General features: G+C 43.1%; 1 protein-coding gene across 4 annotated transcripts in view; it reads left to right on the top strand.

Moving 5' to 3' along the window:
- Nucleotides 1-25,420, top strand: part of LDLRAD3 (low density lipoprotein receptor class A domain containing 3) — a 230,943-nt gene that overhangs the window by 51,342 nt on the left and 154,181 nt on the right. For 2 of the 4 annotated variants that reach the window (XM_045014749.1, XM_045014746.1), the window contains exon 1: nucleotides 528-594. The exons of the other annotated variants lie outside the window; for them this stretch is intronic. In XM_045014749.1, coding sequence (XP_044870684.1) covers nucleotides 543-594 — 52 coding nt within the window. In that variant the 5' untranslated portion in view covers nucleotides 528-542. Of the gene's footprint in view, nucleotides 1-527; nucleotides 595-25,420 lie in introns of those variants that run through there. 4 annotated transcript variants of the gene reach the window in all.

The raw sequence follows: 25,420 nt of genomic DNA, 5'->3' as shown, positions 1-25,420 counted from the left end.
AGCCAGTGACTTCCACCAGTTCAGTGGTTTGACTTTCTTTAAAACTTGGCAGCGAAGGTGTCCTGCTTCATATTATTTTTGTAATTAATTTACACGGTTTTAATGGATAACAACCTATGTTAAGGCCTAAATTTATTATAATTTCAAATTTAAATTTAATGGGTGTTTTTTAAAGTAAACCTGTAGTTAATTTAAATAAAAACTGATTTATTTTTATTTTTTAATCAGTTATCTACCTTGTTCTCTTCCCGTCTCTTCTACTGACTCTGTGTGTCCTTGAACAAGTTATTTAATCTCTGTGACCATATATGAAATGGGGTAAATAGTTACCTGTGTGTGTGTGTGAGAGAGAGAGAAATGAAAGGTGCTAGAGCAGGCAAAATATTGTTAGTTATGCAGAATAGATCAACTTTGTTAGATACTACAAACCATATTATCGCCTCAAAACAAGATATGTTACTAGACTCAGTATTTTTATCCTCCACAGGAAGCTTATTGCAGAAAGAAGAATAAACATCGGGGCAATGTACTCCTGTAGTATTATGACAAGTAGAAAAGCTAACAAGTCTCATTTCAAGAGCACAAATTGGTCAGGTAGCCCAACTCAGAATTATGCAATATTGGGGATTGGGTGGAACCATGCAGTATTACAACTAACGTGCTGTCTAATTGGAACCTAAAGTCAGTGCCTTTAAGTGATGTGTTATATGTCCTCCTGTTTTGGAATGGCTATCTAGCTGCAGAATTCTGGGCCATCTGGAATTTATTGCTATGCTTATCTAGAGGGATAATAAGTAAAATAAATTGCTAGGATCTGTGCAGTGGCAAGACACAAATTCGGTTTATCAAGGTCTTGGCATTAGGAAAATGAGAATCTTTTCAATTGTTCGAAAACACAGTGCATGGAGAGACCACTTAGATACTGAGATCAAGACCCACACAGGGCTTACAAAATGCATATTATTCTTGATGGAAATCCTGGAGTCCAGCGGCACTCATTATTTGATCAATTAATTAAAAAGGAATAAGTCACTAAACTCATTGGACACAGTTAAAAATCACTTGCAAAAGCAGCTACAGAAAGAGTTTTGATTACTCTCCACTCAAACTCGGTGTTAAACAAACAAACAAAAAAACAACAACAAAAACCCACAAAAAACAAACAAACAAAACCCAAACCCACCAAAACAAAACACTACATTGCGCACACACAGTTCTACTCCGGAAAGAGGATGAGGGAGAGAACAAACCATAAGTAAAAAAATGTTAGACCCGTCACAACACTCCTGGAAGGTGTATGGATATTAGTGTGATGAGAGAACTATAAGAACCTACATAGAACAGAATATGATAGTTTTGCTTGATGTTGCAAAGTATTGTAGGATTTAAATGGTAGCGGCTCAGTCACTTCACCATATAACTGATGTTTTGCCCATTCTAGTCTCATCCTTTCATAATTAAAACCTGTTGTTGAAGTTGCAGCAAAGGGTTGAAGTAGTCTTTGTTTTTAAAACAATGTTGTCTAGCTGTTGTCTTTGTTTTAAATGGAGAGATTTTCCTCTGTTTAAGCTGAGTGTAATTGAATCAGTTTAGTGGATGGTTGATGCAGGACAAGCATGAAAATAAATCCTTGGGTAATTCTGTCACTGAGCTCTAAAAAGCACACTGAGCTGTTACCATAGAAGGGTGAAACCTCCTGTTTTCTGTCTGAGTCTAGAGACATGAACAGAAAATATAAAATTCAGGAACCAAACCAACTCCTCTCTTCCCCTCCCAGCCACCCAAAAAAAAAAAAAAGCATGTGGGGGTTGAGGAGAGGGAAAGGAATTAAAATCTACGCTGTTAACAACTTGGCAGGGCTTCAAGATTGGACTGAACTTCATTTTCAAGGCAGTGCCAACAAAGTGCCAAAGAAAACCACGTTAAAGGGCTGGCAGGATGACCAAAAGATCCATGCACTGTCCTGTTGCTAGGGCAATCCTGAATGCTCTTTGTGGACACTGATCAAACATTGCATCAGAAATCTCCCTTGGAGCATGTTAGGGTTTCTGGATTGCTTCAGCAAGTTTGAGGCACTGATGCAGCAGGACTTTTCCCCCTAAAGAGGCAGCACCACACTTTCATTTTCTGCCTTCTCGTTGATAGCCTTCACTTTCTAACATAGTCCAGAGTAATTAAAAATAAACAATTTTAAGATGTACCTTTTTCATATCTAGATTGTTCCTCCTCCCCGGTTGGCACATGTTGACCATTTTTTGCTTTGGTCCTACTGTTCCATAAAATCTTGTTGGTGGAGTGGAAAAGGGAAATTTTACTTTTTTAGTTTCCCTTTTAAGAGATTATATCCCCACACTGAATATAATAGAGACTTGGCCACAATCTTCAGTGTCCACTAATTTTGGTGTCCAACTTGAAGGACTGATCTACGAGAGTTCCTGAACACTTGACACTCCCATTGAAGTAACAGTATCTGGAAGTGCTTAGTCTCTTGGTACCTTATATGGGACACCCAAAATAAGTGGAAACATTGAAAACACTGGCCATGCAGTGATGTATGAAAAATCAGTCACTTTGGTTTTTATTTGACAAGGAGGCATTTTAACATACTTCAAATATGTTAAATATGCATCCGATGAAGTGGGTATTCACCCACGAAAGCTCATGCTCCAATACGTCTGTTAGTCTATAAGGTGCCACAGGACACTCTGCTGCTTTTTCAAATAAGACGGTGTATCTTTCTTTCTCTTTCTTTTTCTGTCTCCATCTCTACTCCTGTTCATGTGATCTGAGTTAAAGGCTACTTATTAATGACTTCTACACAAACTAGAATACACTGTCTAACCAGAATGGATCTCCTTAAAATTTCTAATGGGACCATTGAAAATCTGCCAAGGGAGTTTTTAGATTTTTACGATGAATTCTTTAATGGAAGCTCTGGACAGTTATTTGGTTAACAGCTGTCAGGTTAGCCTCAGGCCACTTACTTTCCAATTTCCAAGCATTATATATAGAGAAATGTCCGCCTCGTTGGATCTTATTACTTAATTAGCTGAGTCAAACTAAATCTAAAAACTTAAGAAGCAGTTTTGATCACTCTGACAGGGCACTCAAGTCCTAGCTGAGGTTGAATGGAGAGTTGCTTGCCCATATGATTTATTAATTGTTTTCTTGGCTGCAGCTCCTCAATGTGTTCTCATGGGAAACTATGCAGTCAGTCACCATTGTGAGTTATATAGAGCATAGTCTAGCTTCATTTTTATCTCTAGTGTATGTATTGCTTGCTTGCTTGCTTGCTCGCCAAAAATCAGTGTTAAGCAGCACACCTTGTGTAAACACGTTTTCCCTTTCCCTTTCCAAAAGCAATCCATGTAACTTCCTGAGTGCTACAATGTTCAGATCCTAGTGGTTGACTTATTTTAAAGAGATTAGCTGCTGAAATGTTTATTGATGCGGTTGATTTTTGGCTCATTTAAAAGTTTTAACAACAAATATGTACTGATCATGAATGCAAGTTTTTGATTTAGTTATAAGCAGTTTTACTTTCATTTGAATACTTGGTTGCAATTTTAGTTTTGAAATGAGGTTCTTTATGATGTTTCGCATATTTTAAAATACTGAAGTTTATTTTCATTGACTAAAGAAATATGCATTATGGGTCAGAGTCAGACCTCCTGAATTCTAATTCTTGCTCTGCTGCTGACTCACTGTGTGACTTTGGCAAATCATTGAACTTCTGCCTCAGTTTTTTGCCATCTGTAAAATGGGGATAATAGAAATGTACTTGCCTCATAGGATGATAATGTTTGTAAAACATCTTGAGGTTGGAAGCAAAAACTCCACACAGGTGGAGCCTTCTGTATCATCCAAAATTGAAAGTGTTAAATATAGGCCATATTGTTCTGTATTTTTGTAATCTGAGTAGTAACTTTTTTGAGTGCCTAACTTCCAGGGGCCTGATTTTCAGAAAGTTGTAAGCTCCGTTCCCTGCTCGTCCCTTTTAAGATGTTATGAGTTGGGCACCGGAAACTGAAGCATCCAAAATCACTGGTCATTTAACCCCCCAAGAACATCAAAAGAAATAACTAACTCTTGGCCAAGGTATATAATGAAGAAAAGACCTGGGTTACGATGGATTTTGTAAATGTCCTCCTGTATTTACTTTGGTTGAAATGAGCTGTTTGCCTATCCTATTTCAGAGATCCTGTTTCATTGAACTGCTGTAGTAAATCTGTTTGGTTAGAGAATCTACTGAGAGAGAACCAAGCCATTAAAATTTAATATTGATCACAGGTAGCTTTTCCAAGAATAGAACTGGTAACGCTGCTACATATTTTATCTATGAAAAATGCATGCAAAAATTAATATTTGTATATAGTAGAGCTGCTAAGAAAATGGGAAAATAACTTTTTAATTTTATCTGATTTGGGGGCGGGGAGCGTGAAGCAGCTCTAATGTACAGTGTTCACAGCTGCAGGATAAGAACATACATCAACCTAGATCAGTGGTTCAGATCCAGACCAGGTTATTGTGACTAAAAGCCTTTAAAATCTGCTGGCTGTTAAGCTGCCTACATAAAATGACTTGGAGGGGGCAGGTTTGGTGACTCAGTTGTCTGCCTCAAAAGCCACAGTCACAATTAGCACTAGTTGGCAGTCTCAGTAGAGGCTAAAGGCTGACTGGGTTTGGAAACCCAAGTTGCTCTTTTTGTTTAGATGTAGGGTTACCTGCCTATATAGTAAGGCACATCCTTTATTTGCATACATAATATCCAGCTTCCTGTGTCCGAGATGGAGCTATTTCTGAACTCTGATCACTGTAAGTACACTTTCAAGCAGTAAGCAAGCAAATGATCATATGGTCTGGTATGTTTTATTTTGTAATATATTTTGAACTGTGTGATATGGTGCCTCTTTAAATAAACAGTATTTTATGTACTTGGAGTACAGATGGTTACCATGCATGTATATCTAGGTAGTTTTGTAACATCTAAGCATCTCACAGACATGAATGAGAGTTTATGCTTGTGGTATTGCTATGAGATAGGGAAGTGTTACCCATATTTTACAAATGGCGCGGGGGGAGGGAATGCTGAGGCCCAGTGAAGTGATGTGCTCAAGTGTACATTAGTCTCAGCTCTGCCACAGACTGAGTCCAGATCTCTGAGTCTAAGTCCGGAAGACCACCATCCTTATTTGAAAGAGATCCTACCATCAAGATTAGAACATGATGGGGGTGCCTATTTCTCCTAAAATTCTCATCGGTACACCCCCATTGGTGGGAAGACTAGTATAGGTCAGCCCACCTGCATTTTAGCTGCCATATTGTCTAACCTTGTTCTGACATGTGGACGCATCGTTAAAATGCTGGAATTTGTCTGTTGAGTTCTTTAACCATTGCTGTTGCTGATAGGAGCTCTAATTAGGACATTTTAGGAAAATATGTGAAGTATAGGAAATGTCCAGGGCTGTCAATCTAGTTTATTTGCTAAACTCGTTCTTAAATTGATGGGGAAGGGGGAAAAAAAAGTTGGCTGACATGATGTAAAGTAAATGTTTGCGCTGCTCTTACATCTCTTTCATTGTGTAGTAAAATAAATAATTACGTGGCGGTGGAAGGCTCAAACGTGGGTTTGGGTAGATATCAGCAGATGGTGTGTGTTGTTTCTCCCCATCCCCATAATTGTCCTCATGAATTATGCATTAGTGATAGGAAATGTGTCTGCATGGTATGAATTACTGACAATACAGTATGTGTATTACTGGCTGCAGTATTTGACAACCAGTGTTGAATTACTTGGCTTTTCACTAAGCTTGTAGTTGACTTTAGATTTTACTAGCACAAGAAAGATTTGTAACTCACAGGCATGTTGTTCACATTATAGCAGATTTAAAGCATCTTGGAAGAGTGGGATTTGGAACTTCTTGCTATATATGGGGTAATTTGGCCACTGGCAATATGTTGGGGTGTAAGTTTTCCAAGGCTTTAGAGAAATGCAGCTCCTGGCTTTATCTTTGGCACAGGCCACGTTTACACTACCCGCTGGATCGGTGGGTAGTATAATCGATCTATCGGGGATCGATTTATCACGTCTCATCTGGATGCGATAAATCAATCCCTGAATCGACGCCCATACTCCACCTTGGCAGGAGGAGTAAGCGGCGTCAATGGAGGAGCCGCGCCAGTCGACTCGCTGCTGTGAGGACGGCCAGGTAAGTCGAACTAAGATACTTCGACTTCAGCTACGCAAATAGCATAGCTGAAGTTGCGTATGTTAGATAGATTTCCTCCCCCCCCGCCCCCACCAAAGTGTAGACCAGCCCTCAGTTTCTGCTGTCCTTACTGTTGGTCATGTTGTAGTTTTCTTTTTCAGGTCTAATACTAATACAATGTGGTGATCATATTTATTCAAATTTGTACTTAAGAGCACCAAGTATTTTACAAATGGTGAAACTGAGAGACAAATTAAGGTGAGTTGTGATTGTGCACAAGTATGACTGGGTTCTAATCCTACCTCACGGGGAGAGTGGGAAAGTCACGTAATGTCTGCCTCAGTTTACCCCTTTTGTAAAATTACTACTTATGTACCTATTAGCAGTGCTAAGCATTTATTAGTGTTTATGAAGCTGAAAAACACCATGATATTAATTATGCATGATCATTTAGTTACTGTAGTAGTTTGATTGTTAGATTTGTAAGACAGACTGGAAACTTAAAATTATGGCTTGTTTCCTTAGCCTGTTTCAATTTACTGCTCTGGAAAACAGCCTTGACATATGGTACTTGTTCTAGTGCCTTTTAGCGCCTTTTTCCTCTACCACTTTGCACAAGTGCTACAGTAACAGTGAAGATATTTATAAAAAGAATAAGGTAGAAGACCACCTCAGAAAGAGGGTTCCCTTTGGAGATGTGCTATTGATATGAAAATTGCTCCACATCATCAGACTGGGGGAAAGATTAGAAGGCTAAATTTCAAACAAGCGTCAGTTGAAAGACTCATGTCCATATATAGCAAACTTAAAACATAAATGAGTTTGTCACTTCTCTATCTGTTTGGCTCATCTGTTCAGATGGAGAAGTTTCTTCTGAATTGTCTCCTTCTCCTATCCCTCGTTGTGTAAAGTTCTGTCTCTGTAACGTCTGTCTTGTTCATTCTTTGTTTTTATAGGCTTGGTTGAATGGGCTGTTTTTTATTTTTGTCTGTTCCCACTTCGGAGTGGTTTTCCAAAGTTACAGGCAGGCGTGCTGTATAGTGTGGAGTGCATTTGTTAACCACAGTCATTTAAAAAACAAAAAAACTTGAATATGTATAAAATTATTTGAGTGTTAAATCAAGGCAACAGGCATTAGGAGTTGGGATTATGTGGCTTCTCCTTTCAGTGCTTCTTTATCAAAGTGGCTCCAGTTTCCCGATGGTGCACACTTCCAGATGGGAGAGTGAATAGTTATATCTTGGCTACAGTCTAGACGCTGCAAAGAGGTTTTCAAAATAGATACCTAAGAACATACGTGGCAGCTGCTCTTTGTTAGCATAAGGAATCTTCATCCTGAATAAAAATAAAACAAGGAAGCATTGCAAAATGACACACAGCAGTCTCCAATAGTCTTATAAATTAGAGTTGGAAAATACCTATTGGTTTATCTCTCCACTTCCTTCTCAGGGCTAATGCATTATTCCCTAGAGTGTATAGTCCAGTGCTTTGTCCAGTCCAAATGTAAATGAGTACCACAGAGGACTTGAATATATGCCATATTGTCTTTTAATCATTCCCTTTTTTTTTTTAGACTGAGGCATAGCTTTGGTTTTGTAAAATAAGGACTATTTAATATGTATGCACATTCTCCAGCAATGTGAGTATTTCTCAAATATTGCATTAGATTTAAGTATACACACGTACTTGCAGACTGTGTGCAATTAACTGAATCTGATGCACTGCCAAGAAAGCATGAGAGGAGAATTTTTCACCCCTCACCAGTGTAGTTTCAAGTTGGATTCAATTGTTAAGTAATTTTTAATCAACACTCTAATGTATAATTGAATAATTTTTAGTGGGGTCCTTGGTCTTAATGCTCCTTTCATTTACACTGTTTTCACACTGGTGACCTCAGTGGATTTACTCCTGCTTTACATTGTGATGAGAAGAGAAACAGACCACCGATTTCTGAAAATAGGGTTTTAAAAAGTTCTGTAACTGAAGCTTCTTGAACTTTAAAACTGGATTTGTAAAGTCCACAAGTTAACAAACAAATGTTAAATGGAAAAGAAATCCATTTAGAATGGTCGCTTGACAAACTGGGGCCTGATTCTTTTGTCTCACTTGTGTGGGGGAAAAAAACCCATGGATCGTTTCTGAAGTCTTTGAAGCTCCGTTGCTATAAAATGGGGCCAAATGGAGCTAAATTGGTTCCAGGGAGCCTATCGCTGTCTAGCAGAAACTTCTTTTGCTCTGCCTAAACAGAGTCATGGGGAAAAAAACAGCCAGACCCAAGGGAGGCTATTTCTGTACTTTGCAAAATGGTGAGTGATATTTTGGACCCATTGAAGTCAATGGCAAAACTAATCCTGACCACCATTGAAGTCACTGTCTCTTAGAATGACATGCCCAGGCTGGTGACATTCCTAAATTATCTACTTTTCCAGTTGCTCACTGAAAACTTTGTTGTTTTTTGAAAGAAGGGCAAATTGAAAAGAAAAAATAGCAATTAACTGCTACTTTTAAGACCTGCTCAGTGTAAAGGCATAGAGCTTCAAAAGGCTCATTTGTATAAACAGATCCTGTGCTCTGTTCTACCAGACCAATTCCATTAGCTTCAAAGGAATCAAACTGATGTAAAGCTGGTGTAGCAGAATAGAGAGTTAGGCCCAAAGTTTTAAAAGAATCACTTGATTTCCATTTCCACTCATCCACAATACCTTGCTTTTATGTTGCTCTCTTTTCAGGGCCTCGTTCTGTTCTGTTTATTTAGATATGGTATGATCTTGATTTTTATCTTGCAATGCAAAATTGTTTGCCGTAAGTAAAAGTGTTTGATCACAGAACATAGCTGTTAGCATGGATTTCTTGTTGGCAAGGTGTCTCTGAAAACCAATATGTGTCTTGTGCTTCAGGAGAAGTTGGCAGTGTCACCTGGCTCTGCTGTCAGTGTGAATGTATTAGCGGCTTGCTTTGTCTGGCCCTGAAAGCAAATGTCACTGCAGGAACCTAGACTTGCACTCTTTGGTTGTGTAGAGTGTTCAGAATGCCCATCCTGTTTATCCCATTTACCTCCTTCACTTTTAAGGTTTAATCAACAATTTATTTATTTATTCTGGTAGTGGGACACTAGCCTTGCTAAAATATTTCCTAACATTATTTGACCCCTTTCAGCTGAGAAAACATTTTCCAGGGCCAGCCTTAAAAAAGTGTCTCTCTAATTCAGACAGAGAAGATTTGTATCCATATCTCCTAGCTCCCAGGTGAGTCCCTTATTCACAAGACTATATTGTCATACTTTCTCTCTCTCTCTCTCTCTCTCTCAAGGAATGTTCAAATATTTATACAAAATGGAACAGCCTCAACAAGAGAGCGAGAGCTACCCACCCCAGGATAGCCAGTAGCCTGGTTAGGGTGCTCACCTGGCATGGTGGAGATCTGAATTCAAGTCCTTGCTCCAGAGTTGAGATTCAAACCTGGGTCTCCCATAGGCCACAAGTGCCCTAACCACTGGGCACCAAGGGATAAGGCAGCATGTGCGCACACACAGTCCTTTTGTGAAACAGACTGGACTCTCCTGACTTGTTCTGATTTTCCAGTTTGCTGGCAGAGCAGAAAAAAAACAATTATTCGGCCAGTTCTACTGTTTAGTTTTCTCATTTATGCAGTACCATAACCATTCATGGTACTTTGAGGCAGGTAAGACAGATCTTTGTCCTAGGCTTACAGTTGACAGCAAACGACTGATTCACCTGAAGGAGGGCAAAGGTAATAAAAAGGAGGGAGATGCAGCATTAGGGGGTATAGTGTATAGCTGAGAGCATGAGAGAGAAGCTGGAGGATTTAAAAAGTTTTTAAAGAAAAAGGAATAAGTTACTAGATCAGAGGTGTCCAAACTGCGGCACGTGAGCTGCATGTGGCTCTTTTACAGTTAAAGTGCAGCTCGTGAAGCCCCCCAGCCCCCTGATTCGCCACCTACCAGACTGGGGGAGGAACTCAGGGTTCCCGCCTTGTGGTAGGGAGGTGAGGCTAGGGACGGAGGGAGGGCTCGGTGCACCTGCTGAGGCTTGGGGCTTCAGCCCCAGCAGATGCACCCCAGCTTTCGAATTTCTGGAGATTGTCGTATGTGGCTCAGGGGTCAATAAATTTGGCCACCCCATACTAGATGCACAAGGATTTTGTATCAGCTCAGTCAAGCAGAGTTTTCAGTGGCAATTCGAATGAGAGAGTGGCTGAATGAGGCGCACAAAGAGGGGAAATGGTTCCATGTGTAATGGCAGCATGAGTGCGAGAGCTGGGCAGATACAAAGGAAACACTTCGGTGGGAGGTTACAGTGCATGTGAGGGAGGCAGGAGATATGGCTGTGGAGTATTGGCAGGAATGGATTTCTGCTTGTCTAATCACAGGATGTGCACAGGGGTGAAAGCTGCCCTCAATCTTCATCAGTTAATATCTTGGATTTGTGATCAGGGTTGTGACTTTGCAAATGGAAAAGAAGCAACTATCTTGAAACACTTAACTTAATTGGTCAGTAGATCTAGGCATGGGATAGTGTCATACCACAGACACACTTCAACCCTGCCCACCCCCACCTCTGCAGATTCATGTTGTATTTGCCTACTTCAGTGCTTAATAATAATATATATTACAAAAAAACCCTATTTGTGCGTGAAGCCATTCCCCCTCCAGCTGTGATATAGTCCGTTGTGATCTAGTGAGTTTATAAAATAAGAAACACTGTCCTTTAGGAATCCTCTGTGGGAGAACGCTGGGTGCTTGTGGAAAGGCTGTCAATAATTTAGTAGGTGCAACTTTCCCATCCAGGTTGGTAATTACCTTGTACTCCAGCATGGGGCATTTCCCTTTCATGTGAAGTACAGTTAGAACTGTAATCCTGGCCATTAAATACTCATAGCATTTCTCACAGGAACTGGGTTATTTCTTAGTCCCGTTGTCCTGGACAAATTTTAGCCATTGTATTCTATCTACCGTACCTAAATTTTCCCCTGTAGTTTGTTGGATGGTCCATAGCAGGAAAGTCAGCACAAATGGTTAACAATGGTTAACAATTTGTAAGTATTAACTTCTTGAATCAGGAATGTCCTGGTAGGCTATTCACAGCAAAGCAATGACTGCATAAATCTCCCTCCACTGTATGTTATAGACTATATTGCATTTAAATGCAGGGAAATTAATTGCATAAGAAGCTAAGATGACAGGAAAAACCTATAATAGTTTATCACATTCTGTGGATTTTATGAGTGTTATAAATTTAAGTTATACGAATTGTATTTATTCTGTAGGCTTCACACATTTATCATTTTTTTTTTTTAAATAGGGCTGATGAGTTTTTCAATAACACAGAAACCCTGTTGTTTAAAAAGAAAGCAAAGGCAGGCAAAGGAGATGCCTTCCATATAATGGACAACAGCAGAGTGCAGATCTCATGAAAATTCTCCAGTTACATTTAGCCACTAATAGCTAAATTATTAATGCAGCATTGATCGAGGAAGAAGCTTTGGACCATTGACTATCGTTTTACATTGGCATGTTAATAGCTGGAATTATAGGAGTGTCATTCCGTATGGGGCCTTTCATAACACAAACAGGCTCTCTTTTCAGATTCAAAGGAGAGAACACGGACTGAGTTTCTAGTGTTGTTTTAGCAAAGCTCAGTGTCCTAATTCTTGAATTCAAGGAACTTACATTTGGGAGTGGAATGGGATAAACAAGGAGCGAGGGACAGAGACAGTATCCTCTTAGGTATCCGGAGGTGAATCCGATGTTGAATTAATTAGTCTAGGATGAGCTTATGAGGTCTCCCTTTGAAAAAACAGTAGAACAACCTGCCACATCAGATAATGTAAAATAATGGGTTATTGAACAGAATCACCTTTCTTTCTCATGTTCATGAATCTGGTCTTGGAGAGTGTTACGTATTGTTTCCTGTTGGTGTCACAATAATAGAGCCATCCTGCGGAGTTGCTGCAAGAGGGCATGCCAAAGCATTAGCCTTTACAAAAAGGAAACGTCTCCTTTTGAAAATTGCCCTAAAGGGCAGAAAAATATATTTTAATTAAGAACTTGTATCCAGATTCACAGTGAAATGTTGCCTCCTTCCCCAGATTAATTGGCTTGTGTTATCCAGGTGAGGGAGACTTTGTTTTACTCCTTTGTGGACAGATACTTTGCATTTATAAGACTGCCTTCAATCCTGAAATGCTTTTCTAGCCATTGTTCATGGTGGGAAGGGAGGGGTGAATTAGAGAAAGTTGTTTCTAACTAACTTCTGTTAACCACTGGAACAATTTACCAAGGCTGCGGTGGATTATCATGGGCAATTTTTTACATAAGATTGAATGTTTTTCTAAAAGCTATGCTCTAGGAATAATTTGGCGAAAGTTCTGTGGCCTGTGTTATACCGGAGATCAGGCTAGATCAGTGGTCACCAACCGGTCGATTGTGATCACAGGTTGATCCTAGAGGCAGGATCTCTGGCGATGCAGTGGTGTTGTTGCTAAGGCAGGCTCCCTGCCTGCCCCGACCCCACGCTGCTCTCGGAAGTGGCCAGCGTGGCCCAGGGGGCAGGGGTCTCCCTCTGTATGCTGCCCCTCTCTGCAAGCACTGTCCCCGCAGCTCCCATTGGCCGGAAACAGGGAGCTCTGGCCAATGGGAGCTGTTGGGACGGTGCTTACAGAGAGGGGCAGCGCGCGGAGCCATGTGCCCTCCTCCCTCCCCTGCAGGGGTGCATTGGCTCCTTCTGGGAGCGGCGTGCAGCCGGGGTAGGCAAGGAGCCTGCCTTAGCGGCAGCCATGCTGCACCACCAACTGGGAGCTGCCGGAGGTAAGTGCTACCTGGCGGGAGGCCACACGGCAGCCCTGAGACCCCTCCTGCACCCTGTACCCCCTCCTACACCCCAACGCTCTGCCCTAGCCCGGAGCCTCCTCCTGCACCCAAACTCCTTCCCAGAGCTTGCAGCCCCACCCCCTCCTGCCTAGGCTAAGCCCAGAGCCCTCTCGCACACTGCGAACCCCTCGGCCCCAGCCCAAAGCCTGCACCCCAGCCCAGTGAAAATAAGTGACGGTAGGGGAGAGTGAGCGATTGGGGGGAGGGGAGGATGGAGTGAGCAGAGCAGGACTTTGGGGAAGGGGCGGGGTAGATCCTGGGTTGCCCTTAAATTCAAAAAGTGATCTTGGGCATAGAAAGGTTGGAGACCACTGGGCTAGATGATCACAATGGTCCTGTCTGGCCTTAGAATCTTTCCTCCTCGTGTTCAGCGCTCAGATATATATGCCTTACCTTTAGCTTTGCCATTCACTTCTTAATTGGTTTGTCTCCCTTTTGAATTGCATGATCTTTGTAAATTTCTAAAGTGACTTATTAAAATGTCAACTAAAATAATCTTTTAAATTTATAGTTGGGGCCTTTTCATCCCAAAGCACTTTTACAAATTACATACAGGGGATCACTTCACCTGCCTGTGAAATCTGCGGCTGTCTAAGAAAAAAGCATATATATTTCTCACTTTTGCCAGTGCACAGATCAGAAGCTGTAAAACTGCCCTGGGGGTTATTCCTTGCATGTGGCAGTTCAACAGGAGAGCCAGTATGTTACTTGTCTTTCTCCCTCTTTTAGAAAGCAAGATTAATTTTGGTTTCAGAGACTTCCAAGAGAAGGATCTTGCCCAGGAAGAATGATTATATTTCTTATGCCTGTGAGAGGGGTGTTATTAGCTTGCTCTTTGTCCTTTTCATTCATGAGATGGCATTCGTGAAAGGACACTGCGTTACCCAGTTTTCTTTCTGCATTACGTTTAGGGCAGGCTTGCAACACTCAGTTTATCTCTAATATATGCAGTATGTTAAAGGGAAAATATTCTTGGCAGTAGCAACAACTATTGTGGGGCTGCAGATAGTGCACAGGGTTAGCCCTGGGGGACACACGTTCTTTCTTGCTGGGCCAAAGTGGGCTCAGCTTGGTGGCGGCTAAGGCTTGGATTTTCAAAGGAGCTTGAAAGAGTTAGCCAGCCAAATTTACAATTTGTTTAGGCCCCTTTGAAAATCCCAGCCCAAATGGTTATTTTCTGACAGCTCTGGATTCACACCGTCTGCTTTTTATGTCCCACAAGCAACCATCAGGTTCACCACTAGTAGGCAGTCTTGGTAGAGAGGCCAAGGATGGAATGGTCTTCAGAAACAGAACTCCTCCCCACCATGACTGGGATGCTGCCCACTTGTACAGTTGGTGGTGTTGGGGAGGCTTTCACTGCTGCTGCCTATGCTGTACCTGGTGTGTTGGTGGTGCATTTTGGTGGCAATGGCTCCAACACTAAATTTATTTCTAAGAAATCTGGGGTATAGCATTACACCTACTGTGCACTGTAAATTTTCACTGTTGTCTGTATACCCTCTAGCATGAGGAAGTGTGTGTGTGTGTGTTTGGAGTAGTGGAGAACCGTAGTTGGAGCCAGTCCTTTCACAGATTCTGCTGCATGTAAACGTTGTTTAGACAAACTTGCTATTTATTTTTACTCTCTGTCACCTTTTGGGGGATTCCCAGTTTTAGCTGAACTGGCACTGGTGCTAGCAATTCTTTGTCAGGTTGAGATTGGGAGAGCAATTATTAAAAATCCGCTTTTTGTCTTCATCTACTCCTACTTTTTACAGAGCACAGAATAAATAAACTCCTATAGCAGTATGATTTTTCTTTCCTGATTAAATTAATGCATTCCCTGTCAGTAAAGGAACATGTGGTGGGTGAGATCCACCCTGCTAAATTTATACCCTGTAATTTTTAGACATTCAGTGTCCCTGAACTGGCAGAGTGGTTGGAGCCAATGCTACCTGCTTTGCAGTTATATCTGCTGGGTTGGTATTTATGGGAGAGACTATTTGGGGCAATGAGATCACAAATTAGAATTAACTCTTTGTGGCTGGATCCTCAAACTGATGTTTCATTGGTATGTTCATCAAGTTTCCTAGATTGTAAACTTACTTAGAAGCCCCAGTCATTCTGATTCTAGGTGCTGCTGCAATACAAATAATAAGTATTTAGTTCATTGGCACCCTGAAATTAGGGGAAATTACAAACTTGTGCAACACAGGGGCCTAGATCTCGATTGCGGCCTTTGGGTGCTACTGTAAATACAAATGTTAAATAAAAATAATGATATCACTGTGACATATAGCCCAGAGGAAATAAAATCCATATCTAGTAGAATTTCTATTTTATTAGATATATTTTAACAGAATGTTGACTCTGAGGGGAGTTCTGCAACTCTTGATCACATGGTGGTCCTTCATTCCTAGATTTCTAGAATCCTTTCATGACTCCAGCTGAGGCTTACATTGCTGTGTAGCTATACCCACTGTTTCCGTTGCTCCCCTGGGGAGATAATTCCAGCATCTATTTGAGAACATTAAAACATTTGCACTTCTTTGCATTCTAAACCATCCGCTGCACCACTTTGCTCCATTATTCCTCCCTCTGTTATATTGCAAAACACAGCTTTTGTTGAAAATGCCACAGTCCGAGATCCATATTTTTATATCGCAATGTACTGCATTACTTTCCTGCCAGCTTTGAAGCTATTTTAATATACAACATACCTGACTTGCTGTAGTCATATTTGTTGGGAAGAATTGGTCACCTATGCTATGCAAAAAGAGTAGGCTCCTCGTCCCTCCCCCACCAAAGAAAAACCTTTGATGACAACCCCATATTAAGTATCAGAGGGGTAGCCGTGTTAGTCTGGTTCTGTAGAAGCAGCAAAGAATCCTGTGGCACCTTATAGACTAACAGAAGTTTTGCAGCATGAGCTTTCGTGGGTGAATACCCACTTCTTCGGATGCAAGCAGTCTGCTTGCACCCACGAAAGCTCATGCTGCAAAACTTCTGTTAGTCTATAAGGTGCCACAGAACCCCATATTAATTTCCATATGTACAGACTGAAACTACATTCCATTGTAATGGAGCTATATAATTTTATTTCAAATAGGGCTTCTGTTAGAATGAATAAGTGGAGTAGATAAGGTGAAATTAAACTCCTGAGAAAAGAATGAGCCTTTGATTTCAATATAATCCCAGCTGTGTATGTTCATAACAGTGTGTTTCCCATTGACAAAATGCAAATACCATTCATTTTTCTGTTACTGATTTGCATACAGAAATCAGGTGAAATCTAATCCAGGCAACAAATGCCGAGTCACTTTATCTTCTGTATGTATTTTTTTACATTACTGTATAAAGCACATCAAAGAACTCCAGTTGAGGGGAAAAAAAATCATGTTTTAGGAAAGGTGGTTATAAACTTATTTTGTCACTTGAAGTGATTATTTTCTAGCTCTTCGGCAGTGATTACAGGGATTTCCCAGCTTTTGAGTAAATAACTACTTATCTACTTTTTTCCTATTTAACTTGCTCTAGGGATTGCCTTGGGGCATAGGTGCTGACTCTGAGGGTGCTCCAGGGCTGGAGCACCCACGGGGAAAAATTGGTGGGTGCTCTGCACCCACCGGCATCTCCCCGCCAGCTCACCTCCGCTCCGCCTCCCCACCCCAGCTCACCTCCGCTCCGCCTTCTCCCCTTAGCACGCCATGTCCCCGCTTCTCCCCTTAGCTCTCAGCGCTTGCTGCCGTGAAACAGCTGTTTCGCTGCGGCAAGTGCTGGGAGGGAGGTGGGGAGAGGGGGATCATGGCGTGCTCTGGGAAGAGGCAGGTCCAAGGTGGGGATTTGGAGAAGGAGTCCAATAGGGGCAGGGAAGGGGCAGACTTGGGGAAGGGGTTGGAATGGGGGTTGGGAGGAGGCGGGGCCGGCGGTGAGCACCCACCGGTGCTGAGAAAAGTTGGTGCCTATGCCTTGGGGTGGGGTGGGGATACCTAACCAGAACTTCAAGAACTTGGAATGTGAGTGGAGTGGACTTCCAGAAATCTCTGGTCTGAAAAGACTTTACTGTTGCTTTCAGTAGTCCTGCAGCGCTAAAAGGCTTCTGCCCTGTGATGTCACAGTTGGGCTGGACGTATTTGTGAGCAAAGGTCTCCAAAGTGCCTTTGTGAGCGTCAAGTGTAGTCCTTGGCATTCTAAAATGAACCATGTAGAGAGGCCAAAAGTTACATCACATCTTGGATATAGGCAGGTTTTGGATAGAATGAATGATTAACGGGCTGGAGCTCAAGCCTGCTATTGATCTTGAATATGGCTTTTGAACACCTTGATTTTTGTTCATTTAAAAAAAAATACTGTGAAACCTGTCGTCATAATTTCCTTGTAATTACAAAGGAAGATGAACAAAACTGATTTTCATTGCTGATGAATTTGGCCAATAAGCAAATTGTGGCTCATCTGCTACAGAGTTCATAAGCACAATTTGCTTATCCAGAACAAACAAATGTTGGAGATTTGTGCCTTGATTTTTGCTCACATATTCATAGTTCCTATGTAAACTTGATGGGGCACTTGGTGAGAAGTTAGTGCCATCCTCAGCATGGCAATGTTTGCACTTCTGATTTAAAGGACCAGGTCATATTGATCAAGAACACTCATGGGTGTGGTGTGATGCGTGCAAATATATACTTTCCTTTTTTCTCAGTATTATTAATTTATATTATGATAGGATCCAGTGGCCCTACTCAGAATCTCAGTCCTAAATTCCACTCCTCTTGTTTTGAAACTTCCTTTTGCTCTCTCCATCTTGATTTTTTTTATTATTATTTTTATTCTGAAGTATGGCACTTTTGGAATAATAAAAATGGAGGCCATCAGCCAATGCCAGTTCTCCCATCACAGACACTGAAGTTTCTGGTTACTCTCCTCTTCTTAACCCTTTCACTTGCTCCGGTGACGATATCCATCCTAACTCCTGCTCTCCCTCACTCCAACTCTTATCCCCTACTTACTCTTGTCCTTAATCTTTCACTCGCCTCAGGCTTTTTCTCTTCACAATACAAACGTGCTTTAGTAAGTTTCTCCCATACTAAAAACACTCCACCCTTTGCCCCACTTGCCTCAACTACTGCCCTTCTCCCTTTCATTTCTAAGCTCCTTGAACATGCTGTCAGGAGTTCCTCTCCTCCAGTCTCATAAGAACCGCCATACCGGATCAGACCAAAGGTCCATCTAGCCCAGTATCCTCCTGACAGCGGCCAATGCCACGTGCCTCAGAGGGAATGAACAGAGTAGGTAATCAAGTGATCCATTTCCTGCCACCCATTCCCAGCCTCTGACAAACAGAGGCTAGGGACACCATCCCTCCCCATCTTGGCATTAGCCACGTATTCTCCATGAACTTATCTAGTGCAGTAACTCAATGTTGTAGTTATGTTCCTGAAAAATGAGACTTTATGTGAAACGATGATAAGCGAATCCAATACAAGTCCAGTATAAGTTTTAAACAATTTTAAACAAACAGTTTAAATGCATGAATGATTGTGAAGCTTAGTTGAGGTGGTGGAATATTTCCCAGGGAATGCCTTGCTGTTAAATGATGAACTAGCACTCAGCTGAGCCCTCAAGGGTTAATAGGCTGTTGTTAATGTAGCCTCACACTCTACAAGGCAGCATGGACTGAGGCAGGAGGGAGGAAACACAATAGATGCAGGGCAGTTGCTGCAAACACTTCCCTGCAAAAACTGAACATAATGATGAACTCATGCTATCCAGCTGGAGCACACCACTCCCGCCTCCTGACAGCAGATGCATGGCTGCACAGGTGCTGACTTTCCAAAGTGCTGGGGGGTGCATGCATGAGTGAGAGACGTGCATTGCCCGTTTCAGTACGCTGACCACACTTCAAGTATGTTGCCCTTATAAGCAGATCAGCCACTTCGACAGGAAGCAACAGCTTCCAGCAAGCTCCCTCCTTTCTGTCCCTGAACCCTGTCCCTTAATAAAACCAGATGCAGCTGAGGATGTCCTAGGGTTTGTGTGACTAATTGCTATCAATGAAACCTTGGTACTACTTAGGGCAGGGGTCTCAAACTCAAATGACCACAAGGGCCACATGAGGACTAGTGCATTGAACCGAGGGCCTCATCGCTGACACCCCCCCCTCGCTACCTCTGGCCCCTCCCCCACTCCACCCTTCCATTAGGCCCCTCCCCCACTCCAATCCAACCCCTTCCCCAAAGTCCCCACCCCAACGCTGCCCCCAGGGGTTGCAGGGTGCGGCAGGGGCTCAGGGCAGGGAGTTGAGGTGCAGGTGTGCAGGGTGCGGCAGGGGCTCATGGCAGGGCGTTGGTGGGTGGGATGCAAGAGGGTGAGGGGTGCGGCAGGTGGCTCAGGGCAGGGAGTGCAGGAGAGGTGCGGGATGTGGCGGGGGCTCAGGGCAGGGAGTTGAGGTGCAGGTAGTGTGCAGGGTGCGGCAGGGGGCTCAGGGCAGGGGGTTGGGGTGCAGGGTGCGGGCTCCAGCCCGGCGCCGCTTACCTAGAGCAGCTCCGGGGTGGCAACAGCACGCACCGGGGCCAGGGCAGGCTCCCTGCCTGCCCCGGCCTCACACGGCTCCATTCCAGGAAGCAACTAGAACCCTGTCCCTGCGGCTCCTGGGGGAGGAGGGCGTGGCTCAGGGTTCTGTGCATGCGCTGCTCTTGCCACTTCTCTAAGTACCTCCCACGAAGCTCCCATTGGCCGCGGTTCCCTGTTCCCGGCCAATGGGAGCTGCGGGGGGCAGTGCCTGGAAGGAGGCAATGCAGGAGCCCTCCTCCACTCTGCACCCCTGGCCCGAAGAGGTGTGCTGCCAGCTGCTTCAGACATCGGCGCGGGGCTCACAACGCCACTGGGGGCAATCCGGCGGGTAGGCAGAGGGGCGGGGGGGGAGTGCGGGGAGCTTGGCGGGCCACACATCAAGAGCCGCGTGTTTGAGACTCCTGACTTAGGGCATATCTACACTTAAAATGCTGGATTGGCGCACCTGCATCACTTTAGCGCTTTAATGAAGACATTCTATGCCAATGGGAGAGAGCTCTGCTGTTGGCATAGTTTATCCATCTCCCTGAAAGGCGGTAGCTATGTTGGTGGGAGAAACTCTTCTGCCAACAGAGCACAGTCTACATGGGGTTAGCTCTGTATAACTACATTGCTTGTGGGTTTTTCACACCCCTGATTGATGTTATATAGGTATGTAGTATAGATTGGACCATAGAAATGAATACAAACTTTAAAGCAAGAAAATCTGGTCAGTGTCAGCAGCAGCAGTTCAAAGGACCTGCTCCTGCAAGGTGTCCAGGACCTTGCAGGATCAAGCCCCAAAAGAGAGAAACACTCCATCTTTTTTTGTAATTGTTTGAAGTAATGGCTCAATCTTTTGCAGTTAAGGAAACATAAAGCTTACTGTAAAAATGTAATTTTTTAATACATTTTTAAAAGGGACACTACAATGAAAACAATTTAACACTCAGTCTCTTTCTATGTTACCCAAAGCATGTAGATGATTCAAACAGATTTGCCATTTACCAGTCTTGCAGTTAGCTTGCTTTTCACTCATTTTCAACATTGAAACCTAATATGTCATCTTTGCTTCCTGGTTGTCAGGAGTTTACTCACTGCTGTTGTGGCTTTGGAGTCCCAGGACTGCAAGGGATTGGCAGGAGGTTGTTTAATAACAAACTGACATTTATGATTTCATGCATACACTAATTAAGCTCATAGTATCCTTAAAGTACATTTAGCAGCCAAAGTAGATAAACTCCAGGTATGCAATTCCTTGACCAGTGTTCATGCAGGGTTTCTCCCTTCCAATTCTGCAGCATGTTTACATGTTTATTCAAGCTTGAAATTTATATTGAGTGGTGCTGGTCAGAAGTATCTTGTTGACAAGGGAAATCTTAGAGGGCTATGTTTTGCTGGGAGAAAAAGTTTGGGTTTCAGACATGGTGTTTGTGTATACATACACATCTAAAAAAGATTCTGAAATATTCATGTTTTACAAAAGATGCTTGTTAGGATAGAGATATTCAGGCCTGTCTGCAAAGGCCTATACTTTAAGAATTTAGGTGTATTCTTATCACTTAGCTAGTTATAGAGGTATAAAAAAAAGAGAGAATCAAAATCACTGTCTGTGTAATGGCCTTCTCTTACTGTGACAGGCTAAGGCCGTCAGCTAAGATGTAGTTAGGCAGCCATAAGCTGGGAAGTGTATGGTCACATCCTCACCTTCCAAACTAGTCACATTGAAATAAGGTGCTATGGGCAATTAGGAATACAATCCTGTAGATGTAAAAGGAAACTTAGGGCTGGTCTACACTACGGGGGGAAATCGATCTAAGATACGCAACTTCAGCTACGTGAATAACGTAGCAGAAGTCGAAGTATCTTAAATCGAATTACCTACCATCCTCACTGTGCGGGATCGATGTCCGCAGCTCCCCATGTTGACTCCGCTACCGCCGTTTGGGTTGGTGGAGTTCCGGAGTCGACAGGAGCTCATTCGGGGATCGATATATCGCGTCTAGATGCGACGCAATATATCGATCCCCGAGAAATCGATTGCTACCCGCTGATACGGCGGGTAGTGAAGACGTACCCTTAGTTTGATAGCATCCTGTCTGGCAAGCACTCACTTATCAATAGACACAGCTGGAAAAACCCTTATGTCTGTATAGATGTAGTTGTAAAATCCTCACTTCTGTATTGTTTTGTATGTTTATTTGCATGGTCTCTGTCTGGTTCTGTAATTGTTTCTGTCTACTGTATAATTAATTTTGTTGGGTGTAAACCAATTAAGGTGGTGGGGTATAATTGGTTAAATAACCATGTTACAATATGTTAGGATTGGTTAGTTAAATTTCAGTAAAATGATTGGTTAAGGAATAGCTAAGCAAAACTCAGGTTTTACTATATAGTCTGCAGTCAATCAGGAAGTAAGGAGTGGGGGAATTAAAATCATGTCTTGCTAAAGGGGAAAATGGGAACAGGGGATGGGAAGGTTCTGTGGTGTCAGAGCTGGGAAGGGGGACACTAAGGAAGGAAACTGGAATCATGCTTGCTGGAAGTTCACCCCAATAAACATCGAATTGTTTGCGCCTTTGGACTTTGGGTATTGTTGCTCTCTGTTCATGCGAGAAGGACCAGGGAAGTGAGAGGATGAAGAAATAAGCCCCCTAACAATGCTCAACAAACAAGACTATAGGTACCTGTTTAGACTGCAAGTTTAAAATGTTCCTGTATGCAAGACTTAATGCTGTGTTTTCAGATTCTATGCTGCATACTGTTGAATCAGCAGTTTGTGAAATAGATATATTTGACTGTTTTTCAAACAAGATCTGTGAGTTATGTGAAGCAAGAGGAAGACCAAGGACAAGATAGCTCTATTACTTAATGAGGATGGAAAGACAATAACAGAAAATGCAGCAATGGCCGACGTGTTAAATGTGTGCTATAGTTAGCATCCTTTGGTAGGATCTGAGGCTAAAATAAGGAAAGAAGTTGTTAAAAAGTACTTACACAAGTTAGCTGTCTTTACGTCAGCAGGGCCTGATGAAATACATCTTAAAATACTCAATGAACTGGCTGAAGAGATTTCTGAGCCATTAGTGGTTATCTGAGAGAACTCATGGAGGATGGGAGAGATCACAGAGGACTGAAAAAGGGCAAATATAGTACTGGCCTATAAAAAGGGGAATAAGGACAACCAGGGGAATTATAGACCACTCAGCTTAATTTTGGTACCTAGAAAGATAATGGAGCAAATAATCAATTTATAAGCACTTAGACATGGGCGGCGGATGAACCCCTGCTTTGGGGAGGTTAGCCCGCCAGGCTCCCCATAAAAGGAAAAGCCCTTAAGGGCCTCCCAGACCGGAGGAGCCCCAGCCTGCCTGCCCCAGCCACATCGGGCTGAGCTGCTGCTGCTGGCCCCCCCCCCCCCAACATACTGCCTAGCCCCAATACCATCAGAGTTGGGCCGGGTTGAGCCGCTAGCCCTGGCGCTGGGCCAAGCTTCCTCAGTCCGTTGGCCGCTGGCTTTCTGCATCGCTCCTCACTCCCCTGTCCTGAGGAGGAGGGACACGGCGAGCAGCGGGGACCTTTGGGGTGGATGGTGTGGAGGAGGTGGTGGGGGTCTTGGGGAAGGGACCCAGGTGTCTGGCGGCAGGTTGGTGGCAGCACCAGGGAAGGCTAAGCCTTCTCTGGCCTATTATACTTGACTCCCAGGAACCTAGATTGGGATTGGCAACCTCTGGCACACGGCTCGCCAGGGTAAGCACCCTGGCGGGCTGGGCCAGTTTGTTTACCTGCCACGTTGGCAGGTTCAGCCGATCGCGGCTTCCACTGGCTTCCCACTGGGAAGTGGCACGGGCTGAGGGATGTGCTGGCCGTTGGTTCCCCCCACCCCCATTGGCCTGGGACAGCGACCTGCTTACCCTTGTTAGCCGCGTGCCAGAGGTTGCTGACCCCAGACCTAGATGATGGTAAGGTGGTAAGTAACAGTGTCTATGGATTTGTCAAGACCAAATCATGTCAAACCAACCTCATCTCTTTCTTTGACAGTGCAACACGTGGATGGAGTCAAGCAGCAGATGTAATATATTTCAATTTTAGAAAAACTTTTGATACTATCTCACATGACCCTCTCGTACGAAAACTAGAAAAATATAGTCTAGTTGGAATATAATACTAGTTGGAAATCCATACTAGGAGAGTAGTGATCAATGATTCACAGTCAAGCTGGAGGGACATATCGAATGGGTTTCCTCAGGGGTCTTTCCTGGGTCCAGTTCTATTCAATAACTTCATAAATGTTTTGGATAGTGGCATAGAGAGTACAATTACAAAGTTTGCAGATGATAGTAAACTGGGAGGGGTTGCAAGCACTTTGAAGGACTGGATTAGAACTCGAAATGATCTTGACAAACTGGAGAAACGATCTGAAATAGGATGAAATTCAATAGGACAAATGGCAAAGTACTACACTTAGGAAGGAATAATCAACTGCGCAAATACTAAATAGGAAATGACTGCCTAGGAAGGAGTCCTACAGAAAAATATTTGGGGATTATAGTGGTCACAAACTAAATGAGAGTCAACAATGTAGTATAGTTGCAAAAAAGAAACAAAAACCCACGAACATCATTCTGAGATGTATCAGAAGGAGTGTTGTAAGCAAGACATGAGAAGTAATTCTTCCATTCTACTCAGCACTGGTGAGGCCTCAATTGGAGTACTATGTTCAGTTCTGGGCACCACACTTCAGGAAAGATGTGGACAAACTGGAGAAAGTCCCAGAGGAGAGCAACAAAAGCGATTAAAGGTCTAGAAAACATGAACTACAATGAAGATTGAAAACATTTGTTTAGTCTGGAGAAGAGAAGACTGAAGGGGACATGGTAGCAGTTTTCAAGTACATTGTTATAAAGAGGAGGGTGACAGATTGTTCTCCTTAAATAGCCCAAGAAGCAATGAGCTTGAATTGCAGCAAGGGAGCTTTAGGTTGGACATTAGAAAAAACTTCCTAACTGTCAGGGCGGTGAAGCACTGGACCAAATTACCTAGGGAGATGTTGGAATCTCCATCATTGAAGGTTTTTAAGAACAGGTTAGACAAACACCTGCCAGGGATGGTCTAGATAATACTTAATCCTGGCTTAGTGCAGGGGACTTGACTAGATAACCTACTGAGATCCCTTCCAGTCCTACATTTCTATGACTCTTCAGAGGTAGATAAGCAGGTACCATGTGGTTTACGATGTGAGAGTGAGTCTGCAGAGACTTAAACTATGGTCCTGTCTGCTCTATGCAAGTGTCCTTGAGCCAACCCTCTATTCTGTTGTCCTCCCCCCCCCACAGCACCCTTCATCTCCAAGTCGGCTGGATTTTGGTGAATGAAGATTGTATAGTGTATATGGTTTTGTGAAGCACTTTGATTCTTTGAGATGAAAGACACTGTGTATAAAATGTTAAAGTACCGTATTGTCCCGAGTATAGGCCGCACTTTTCCCCCCTAATTTAAGTCTTTAAACTAGGGGTGCGGCCTATAAGCGGGATCTTTCAAAAAAAAAAAAACCAATAAAAATACTTTAAATCCCAGCCGCGGCGGGGAGCCCAGAGCCCTTTAAATCCCAGCCGCGGTGGGGAGCCCAGAGCCCTTTAAATCCCAGCCGCGGCCGGGACTCAGAGGGCTCTGGGCTGCCCGCTGCGGCGGGGAGCCCAGAGCCTCTTAAATCCCAGCCGCGGCCAGGACTCAGAGGGCTCTGGGTTGCCCGCTGCAGCCGGGACTCAGAGGGCTCTGGGCTGCCCCAGCC

The sequence above is a fragment of the Mauremys mutica genome, chromosome 4 (assembly GCF_020497125.1).
Source record: "Mauremys mutica isolate MM-2020 ecotype Southern chromosome 4, ASM2049712v1, whole genome shotgun sequence".
Lineage (NCBI taxonomy): Eukaryota > Metazoa > Chordata > Testudines > Geoemydidae > Mauremys > Mauremys mutica.
This window is presented reverse-complemented; position numbering and strand designations above follow the sequence as displayed.